General features: G+C 42.3%; 1 protein-coding gene across 2 annotated transcripts; it reads right to left on the bottom strand.

Annotated features, from left to right (window-relative positions):
• Positions 1-4844: 4844 nt before the first annotated feature.
• Positions 4845-8921, bottom strand: LOC124140871 (nuclear factor interleukin-3-regulated protein-like). Of its 2 annotated transcripts, none has more exons than XM_046508686.2 (2): positions 8776-8921; positions 4845-5786 (listed from the first exon to the last, which is right to left on the bottom strand). In XM_046508686.2, exon 2 carries the CDS (start codon positions 5749-5751, stop codon positions 4918-4920), a length of 834 nt encoding a protein of 277 aa, XP_046364642.2. In that variant the 5' UTR covers positions 5752-5786; positions 8776-8921; the 3' UTR covers positions 4845-4917. The 2 variants fall into 2 exon arrangements, with proteins under 2 accessions (XP_046364642.2, XP_046364650.2); XM_046508694.2 differs by having other exon boundaries at positions 8772-8915.
• Positions 8922-10378: the final 1457 nt, after the last annotated feature.

The following is a 10378-nucleotide window of genomic DNA, read 5'->3' as shown; positions in this document are numbered from 1 at the left end:
CCTAAGTGATGCAGGTCTCAGACGTTTACCACTTCGATTACCCAGCGTCATATTTCCTTTCTCTTTTGGTGAACAACTTAGACCCTGTTGCTACCATAGATCCGTTTTAAGCCCGATTCGAATACTATTGCGAATCTGTCCAAGGTATTTATCATACAGAACGGAGATGGGTAGGGTATTAACGTAGTGATCACACGCGGCGCGAATCCATTGTCAGAACCAACAACCAGCGGATCGATATCCTATCAGAGAAGACAGCCTCCGTGGTCCAGTGGTAGAGCGTCCGCCCGGAGAGCGAAAGGTCCGGGGTCCGGCCGCGTCATACCAAAAGACGTTATACTATGGTACTTGTTGTTACCCTGTCTGGCGCCGAGTGGAGTATTTATGTTAAACTGCGGCATGGTATCTCAGTGTACTGGCACTATAAATCGGCATCAGTCCGACTAGGACAAGCAGCCACACACACACACGTGAATCACGTCGTTACATAAGTGCAATAATCTTGGACGCGACGTTAAATCCCATTTCAACTCACCTCAGGACGCAACTGATATATCAGTTTATCATCACAATATCTGCAGCATGTTTCTTGATTTAGACATCTTAAAACCTACTCTAACTGAACGAAATACACATACACTGTCTGGAAACGTTTTGAGAAAAGGGAGGATTACAATCAATTTTATTGATGTAACTGAAAGGGGCAACAACAATAGGTTTCGTACAACTCTTTTATACGCTACACAACAAAAACATGATTGTGTAAATTGTTTGTTTGTTGTTTAAAGCCCCTATCAGCAATATTCCAGCTATATGACGGCGGTCTGTAAATAATCGAGTATGGACCAGACAATCCAGTTATTGACATCATGGGCATCGATATACGCAATTAGGATACGATGACATGCATTAACCAAGTCAGCGATCCTGACCACCCGATGCCGTTATTCGCCTCTTACGACAAGCATTGGTCGCCTCTTACGGCAAGCATGGGTTGCTGAAGACCTATTCTACCCCGGATCTTCACGGGTCTCGATATTTGTCCTTCGAGGAAGGTTGATAGGTCGGGTCTACCCGGACCTTCACGCTTCGGTTGCGTCCGTAATAGACAATTCATATCATCCAGATATCCCATCGGGGCTGACGTGGTGTTGAACAAACAGCGGGTAATCAGTACACGTGCCGTCGACGCCCAGTCGACCAGAACACATGGCTACGTGATGCACACTTGTTGTGTTTAGATTGCCTATCGATTGGAAACACATGTGTACAGATCAATAGATAAGAGAGCATACGTACAAATGATGCAGTTGTTCTCATTACTTGTTTAACTATAAATTTGTTGCAAACGATGAGGTAGGTGGCCAAAATAAACATTAACATACACTTACAAATTGTTGTTGTTGTTTTTGTGAAAATGATTTGGAAAGTAGAACTAAAACATGCTGGCTGGCTCGTTTCTTGAAAGCCAGTTCAACGAGGTTATTATGACGCCCATATCGTTCGACTTTGAAGGTTCTAATTTTGAAAGGACGAGATGGGATTAAGGCCTTTTTTGCCCACGGGATCTCCACATTTCAGAAATGAGCAAAACTTTTGGAAATTGTTGGTTGATTTGTTGGTTAACGCCGCACTCAGCAATATTACAGCTATATGACGGCGGTCTGTAAATAATCGAGTCTGGACCAGACAATCCAGTGATTAATATCATGAGCATCGATCCACGCAATTGGGATCGATGACATGCATCAACCAAGTCAGCGAGCCTGACCACCTGATCCCGTGAGTCGCCTTTTATGACAAGCATAGTCGCCTTTTACGAAAAGCATGGGTTGCTGAAGACCTATTCTACCCCGGAATCTTCACGGGTCTTGGAAGTTGTTAAAATGAGAACACGACTTTGTTCATGCCAACTTTTGTTTGAGACCTATTGCAACACTAAATGCATAAAAGGTAATGATGGGAAAAAAGCTGATTTTATAGGTTTTTCCGGAAGCGTTTTTCTAATATCTCTCTGTTCTCACTGACTTGGTGGTAACGTTAGGCACATGGCAGGCTGAAAACAGACTACGAACGAAAACACATGTAGACTCCTCTTCGTAGATCTTAAAATGTGAACGTGTGCTTGTTCATCTCCTTAAAATGAGCGAGTCCATTTTAATGTCACTTTAAACAGTGTTATAATCGGTACAACCCATGACCAGCAGATCCTGACACGACGAAGGGGCACCACTCTGGAAGCTATTTGCCCCTCATTTGCCCCTCATTTCTTCGAAGAGTAGGGGCGGTCGGGTAGCCTAGTGGTGAAAGCGTTCGCTCGTCACGCCGAAAAGGTTCGAATCCCGACATGAGTACAATGTGTGAAGCCCACTTCTGGTGTCCCTCGCCGAGATATTGCTGGAATATTGCTAGAAGCGGCGTAAAACCATACTCACTTACTCGCTCACGTATATGTGGCCGGGCATTTTAATTCAGTAATGCATGAATTTTGGATTCAGCCTGATAATAAAGTTTTCATCCGAAATCCCATAACGCAGTACACATGTATGTCATGCACGTCCGTGAAGTTTATTGTTATTAACATTTTGTCGGCACGCTCTAATAAACAGTCAGTACGAATATACGTGCATTGTATCTCTTATGTAAACATAACAATATCCTCCATGTCTCATATTTCCTGCATTATTTCCACCAGATGCGCATAAACCCCTGAAATTAAAATACGTATCATACTTTGTCCTTAAAGATTAGAGTAACCGACACTTTCGTTGACATAATGTAATATCAGAAACCCCACCATCATTACTCCACGTAACACTAGTGAGTGAGTATGGTTTTACGCCGCTTTTAGCAATATTCCAGTAATATCACGGCAGGGGACCCCAGAAGTGGGCTTCACACATTGTACCCATGTCAGGAATCGAACCCGGGTCTTCGGCGTGACAAGTGAACGTTCTAACCGCTAGGCTACCATACCGCCCCTACGTAACACCTACAATGTAACATATGTTCTAAATATATTAGTACCTTGGAATTGCGTCAACGCTGATGTCATCTATTCTATAAACAAGGTCTGAAGGGACAAGCCTAAATATGCAATACTTAAGTCACTAAGTTTTAACAAATTTAAAAATAAATATATATCACTCAATAAGTGAAATGAATTTTCTGGTCAGAATATGTTCCAATGCAGGCAGTACCTCACGCCTGTCGTTAACGCCGAGTGATTATGTCATTGTTCCCGATGGCTGTGGTCGTTTTCATATACTCAACAACAAAATTTCCCGACACCAATATTTTCGGGTATTTTTCAAACAAGTAAAGTTTGGTTTTCAATATTGTAGTACATGTATGGAATCGAGTCACAAAAACGCAACTGCTACAGAAAAGCATGCATTCCATGCAAAAGTTGACTTTTATGCAAGCTCCCTGCATTTCACTGCCCAAGAATGGATATAAACACATGTGCGTTAACGGGATTCCATATGCATTGTTTGGCATCGTGCTGACAACAACCACTCTGAAAAACAACAAATTTACGCAATTATTCAACATTAGCAAATGCCACGCCTGTCCGAAAATGAGCGCCTGCGAGCCATTGGTATGCTTGAAGCAGGATCGAGTCAACGTGATGTTGCAAGACAATTTAACGTCCACAGAAACACCATTGGTGTTTATGGCAACGTTCGCAACAGACGAATGCAGTCAGAGACCATCCTCGGAGTGGCAGGCCACGCGTAACCAAAAATAGACGAGACAACTGGATTCGAACAACACACCTACGAAATCGATTCCAGCCAGCAACAGTGACTGCAAGAAGCATCCATGGCCTTCGAAGAATATCTTCACAAACCGTACTTCGTCGCCTCAGATGTGCAGGGATTGTCGCCAGACGTCTCATTTTGACAGGAAACCACCGTCAAGCACGTCTACGTCTACGCTGGACGGCCATGCAGTGAGGACAAGTTCTATTCACTGACGAGTCTCGTTTTTACCACAGCGATGGACGGATTCGAGTGTACCGACGTCGAGGTGAACGTTACGTCAATCATTGTGTCATGGAAGAAGATCGGTTCAGGGGAGGCAGCATTATGGTATCGGGTGGGATTACAGCAAGACAGAGGACGCGTTTGACAGCGGTAGAGGGAAATCTCAATGGACAGCGCTACCGCGACGAGATCATCAGCCCTGTTGTTCTACCGTTTTTTTGCCAGCTGTTTGAAAATAAACAGATGTTCTTTAACGTCGTTTAAGTAACTAGTATAAAACATGTTTCAATGTTGAAAACACGGAGACGGGGTTGCTGCTTGCATCCTTCTGATAGATCTTTCCCTTATCGCGAACACCTGGTGTCGTCACTGATCTTCAGTGATCCATCCATACGAGTTAGTGAGTGAATTGGGTTTAACGCCACTTTTAACAGTATTCCAGTTATATCACGGCGTGCCAGCCTAATGTGGGAGGAAAGCCCGAGGTGATGCATGTCTCAGACGTTTACCACTTCGGTGAAACCCACGAGCACGGGTATGGTGCTGACAAACCTAGAAACATAATCAGGGCGAACCGGGATTCGAACTCACAATCATAGGTTTCTGGCATGCCCAAGGGACGCAACTCTGCACAGCGAATCGCGGCGCCTTAGACGACAGGGCGGGTGTAACAATATGTATTCAATGGTGAATACAAATTCAATATTGTCTTTACCCTGACTGCCGATACCATTTTTGGTCGCCGATTATGACAAGCATTATATGACATGACCCATTCATCCTCGTTGACGATTGATTGCTGATCAAGTCAAATAAATGAGTTTAAGCACGAACAAGAAACGACAGAAAATGAACTCTAGTTAAATAGTTTATTGATGTTCCTTGTAACTAGAGACAGTGAAAGTTGATATGGAATATATAACAGTTCTTAGTTATTCTCATCAGTATGAACATAGAATGCCGAATGAAAATCATTTTTCAGTCGGAATTTATGAGGAATTTTTGTGAGGGGTTCTGCGTCCTGATCGATGGAGGTAAGGTACACTGATGGATCTCTGGCGACCACCGGATAGTTCATGAACGAATACCGAAACGGAACGGATGTCATGTTGAACCCGTGTTGATGAGCCAATGTCGGTGGCTTTGCTGACGTCAGCACTTTTAACGATGATGCCGCAACAACATCCGGTTCGTAAGACCCATGATACACTTCTCCTTCCGATGTCACACTCGACGTCTCCGATACATCGGAAGAACTTCCTCGGCGCAAACGAGGCTCTGAAAACATGTCACTTGCTATTTCCTTCGGATTCAACTTATCTGCAAAATGGCGTTTCAGAGCTGCTAGCTCATGCTTCAGCTCAATATTTTCCCGTTGCAGCTCCTTGTATTTCACCTCCATTGTTTTCTCGATAGCTCTCTTCTTCAGCCTCGACCGTCGTGCGGACTCATTATTCTTCAGCCTCTTCGACCAATAGGTCGAGTCCTTTCTATCAATGGGCACAAATTCACGTTCAGCCCGTATGACGTTAGGTTCATATAATAATGAATTACTGATGTGAGATTTTCCGTTGCTCATCGGAACGAAAAGTTCGCAGGACTTGACATCTTCATTCTTCAGTTCCTCCTTGTGGCACAGGGATTGCGTTGGTATCCAAGACCCGTATACCTCCCAGTTTGGATTGTGTTGACCATACTCGGGTTCGAACCCTGGATCAGTTCTCTCTTGCTTGACGTTCACTTCCATCGTGTTAAATGTCATGTATGTTCCCAACAGAAGCTATGTAAGACGCCTCTCTGTAAACAGAAAGATGATCTGTTCAAATATGGTTTTGAATATGAATCTGATGCAAGTGGACGCAAAACCTTTCCTCACTCGCAACCGAGTGATTTCAGCTCTAGAAGTGTCTCTTCTTTATACAACTCAGCCCATACTCGTTACCATGGAATCTAACAGCCAACAAAACAACTGACGTAAGCACGTGCACAGTCGACGGGAGCAGCCGTGAATAACATTTGAATATATATTATCAGGATGGTCACAACAGACCTCACATAAACAAAATTTAATGAGCTGACGTGTGAGTTGGTCGTGGTGACGTATGTAACAGTGTGTCTCTCTTAGTTGATGTGTCTGGATTATTTGAGAGGGAGAGGGGGGGGGGGGGGGGGGGGGGGGGGGCGTTGCTATTTGGTTACATCAGTTACAGAAAACGGTTTGTGCATGTCCAAAGCGGGACAGGCAAATTGCAATACATTCGGGCGTGGTCATCCCTCTTGCGTGGACTCGTGGATAAACGCTATCATAATACACTACAGTAAACTACGTTTATAACGAACACGCTTATAACGAAGTGACGGATATATCAGACTGTTGTTTTTGGTCCCGGCCATTTGCTACCGTCATGTCATGATACCCACGCTCCGGCGATTATCCCTGCGTTTTGTCACAATCAATATTCTATACATGTCATACGCAATATTTTTTCTGAAAATAAAGTCATAATTAGACCCGACTAATATTTACTTGACGACGAGTCATATACACGTTTCCACATAGATCGAGTATCTCATTGCTTTGTTCCACAACGAACTGAGTTTGTAATCCTACACATTTCACATGTCATACAGTTGGACAATGGCCTGTCTATTACGACAACACTTGGCGGGAACGAGAAGCGGACAGGATGATGATGGTAATACTGAGGCCGGTGATGGTGATGATGTTGTGTGGTAGTGATAGTGATAGTGGTGGTGGTGGTGATGGTGGTGATGGCAATGGTGAGGTTAAATGAATACCCAACTCAGACACAGTATACTGACTCCGAGACGACCAGTCCTTGTATTAGCCCTTTAATGTCGATATGGTAACAACAAGTAACATAGTTTTGGTATGTCGCGGCCGGGGATAGAACCCCGGACCTTCCGCTCTCCGGGCAGACGCTCTACCACTAGACCACGAAGGCGGTCGGTGATGTTAATGGTGGTGATGGTGATGTTGACGGTGATGGCTCGGGATGTGTGTGACTTCGGTAAAATCTATTTAATTCCAGTGATTGAATGATGTGAGAGGATGTCCAAAAGTGATGCAGGTCTCAGACTTTGGTGCGGTCAAACCGAGAAATAAAACCACAATCATAGGTTTCTGGAACGCCTTTTGGAAACGACTTGGTTCAGCCCATTTTAGATTCTTAGACAAGGACAACTATGTCTCCCCATCTTCTAATGTCAACCGTATGGTATGATACATATATCATGCATTCCTGGGAACATTATATTCGGGCCGGAAAGGTTTCAAGCGCCTAGTGTCTAAGAATCGGATGACCTATCGGTCTTTTTTGCGTTTAGTTTCGTGTTTCTTGTTATGTACAACGCTAAAAAGATTGTTTTTCTAAAACTGAAATTCAAACGACGCTGAATAACTTTAAAAATACATCATAATGAGATACAGAATTTTATTCAGAAAACATTGTTTTCTGTAGAAAAAGCCATGCTACTATGAAAAAAGGATAAACCCTTCAGATTTTCTATAATGCGGCGGTGATGTCAACATATACCGCATTCCCTAAAAGGCAGGGTATCGATTTGGAGAGGGGCCTCAAAACGTCAGTGATTGGATACACCGAGTCCAAATGTTCGGAGTCCAATAAGATAACAAATATATGTAATACTTTCAACCCTAATCCGGCGATGATATCTATTTGAGGATTAACAGGACATCGATCCTCTCTTAAGGGTGTGCCCGCATCTCAATGTTATGATCAGGTTCAGAGCGCAGTGTTACCAATCAATTACAGGAAAACACCTAATGGCCCATACTCGAAACTGATGTCGCAAACTACCTCGTTAATCCAACCTCTCCTTTCAAAGTGTCTTCGTATTACATGTCACATGGATATATCACAAAGCAACATAAGTACTCATTTAAAGAATTCAGTGTCACATAAGATTATTTTATAACCAAAACAGCCTACTGTGACGTGACGCATTTATATCCGTGCACCCTGTTTACATGCGTGCGTCCTGTTGACCTTGAAGCAGACAGCACATGCCCGTTCTGTGTTGTGAATGGCAGAAACATCGAACATATGCTGATATAAGCTCCGTTAATATCATTTCTACTGTTAAGCTGACAATTGAGTTAAAACATCCAGTTTGTGTCAAATAGTGTTGAAACTGTTTACATGTCTTCAGTTATAATTGGGAAAGAAAAAAGAAACGATTCTGTTAAGGATATTTACATGTACATCTATTACGGTAGTCTCTCTCAGTGACAGAGATGCTTTATGGAATGACCTCGTAAATAACTATATTTCGGAGATAACACGTTAGTCTGTTTCTGGGACGCTGTTCGACCTAATTCACATGATATCATTGTCCTGGTATTTTGGTGTGGGGGTGGGTGGGTGGGGGGGAGAGATGGGGTGGGGGGTGGGGGATGGGGGGTGGGTGCAGGATGTTTTTTATGCACTATGAACACCAAATAATCCCTCCCATTTCACTTATCATATTTAGATGAAATAAACTCCCAATGTCCAAGTACATTTTGTCATCATGTATATATAATACATGTGATATTCAAATCATATTTCATTTCAAACGATACACTCCTGTTATATAAACACGGTTAGTAACGGGGTGAAGGTCGCAAGATACAAGTAAGAACCTACCTGTTAATTATATTATAATATACACAGAAACATCACATATATATAGAAGTATTGTGGTTTTAAAACACAAATTATGAAATCGCTATTCAGTGATATCAGAGGTATTACGTACTTACACGGTGAACGATGTTGCCTTTCCATGTGTCGTGTTTGCTGTTTGAAGGCAAGCGATAAACAGGCACAGGCGGCTTGGGCTTGACAACCGCACGTCGATATTGACACAGTCGTCCTCTTGGAAGTCTTATTCAAAGGGAGGCAACTGGTATAGGTACTCCGCTATAGGATCCGGTGTTCGCACTGTATGACCTGTTGCATAAGCGCGTCTCGTGACAATGTTGGGGTTGCATAACGTTTCGTAATATCGAACCCGACAGGATTAATGTTTCGTAACATCACTGCGTTCATACTTGAATCATTTCAGTAACATACAGATCCCACCAATGTCGAAACACCTTTGTTTGCGAGTTTCAACAGATGTTGACGATAAAAATTCACTTCTTTTAATGCGAAATGGAAAATGTAGAACTAATGGTCACTTACATTACATTTTCAAAGTTCATTTCTTGAAAAGTATATGTTGATAAACACATGTTAAAGGGTGACTATGACGAGGTGTATGGTTATTGCTCTGCCGCTAACAGGACATATGATTATGTTATTGAACTGTTAACTGCATAATTATGGTCATCGTGTGTGAATTCGCCATCGGAATTCTCGGGGATACAAATGTAGGATAATATAACTTAAGGCGTTAATATTACATTGTAAGTTAATAATTAGTACGACCCATGAAGATCCGGGGTAGAATAGGCCTTTGACAGCAACCCATGCTTGCTGTAAAAGGCAAATATGCTTGTCGTAGGAGGCGACTAACGGGATCGGATGGTCAGGCTCGCTGATTTGGTTGATGCATGTCATCGATCCCAATTGCGTGGATGCTCATGATGTCAATCACTGGATTGTCTGGTCCAGACTCGATTATTTACAGACCGCCGTCATACAGCTGGGATACTGCTGAGTGCGGCTTTAAAAAACAAACAAACAAATAATAATTAGTACGGAGTTTATAATCATCTAACATTTGTCGTATGAACCCAATTGCGTGGATGCTCATAATGTCAATCACTGGATTGTCTGGTCCAGACTCGATTATTTACAGACCGCCGTCATATAGCTGGAATACTGCTGAGTGCGGCTTAAAAAACAAAACAAACAAATAATAATTAATACGGAGTTTATAATCATCTAACATTTGTCGTATGAGTTCAGAAATGCTTGACAGCATTGACTCCAGACAGATTGGAAACATTTGAGTGGATGGGGGTATGGATAAACGAAAAACACGCTGAAACGAATAAATTGCAATTGAAGATAAGTGTCGTTTGACGTCAAATGACATGTTTATCTCATTGAGTCACTTTACGTTATTGATACTGTAAAATGGCACAACCAGCTGTGGTACGCATGCTATTTGATAGTCTATTCATTGCACGTGCACTGAATGATACACCGAGGTAGACTTAAGTAGCCCAAGCAATAAGTGATCTTTAAGTATAGAGTGAAATGACATTATATAAGTGAAATATCGATTTTTAAAATAAAAGTTTGACATAAATATAGCATTTCAACACACAAATATTTCTGCTAAATAATTGACGTATGAATATAACATGTTTACATGAAAACAGACCAGATATAATGGAACAGTAAAGTGAAACA

The sequence above is a fragment of the Haliotis rufescens genome, unplaced genomic scaffold (genome assembly GCF_023055435.1).
Source record: "Haliotis rufescens isolate VD_foot unplaced genomic scaffold, xgHalRufe1.0.p SCAF_2, whole genome shotgun sequence".
Lineage (NCBI taxonomy): Eukaryota > Metazoa > Mollusca > Gastropoda > Lepetellida > Haliotidae > Haliotis > Haliotis rufescens.
This window is presented reverse-complemented; position numbering and strand designations above follow the sequence as displayed.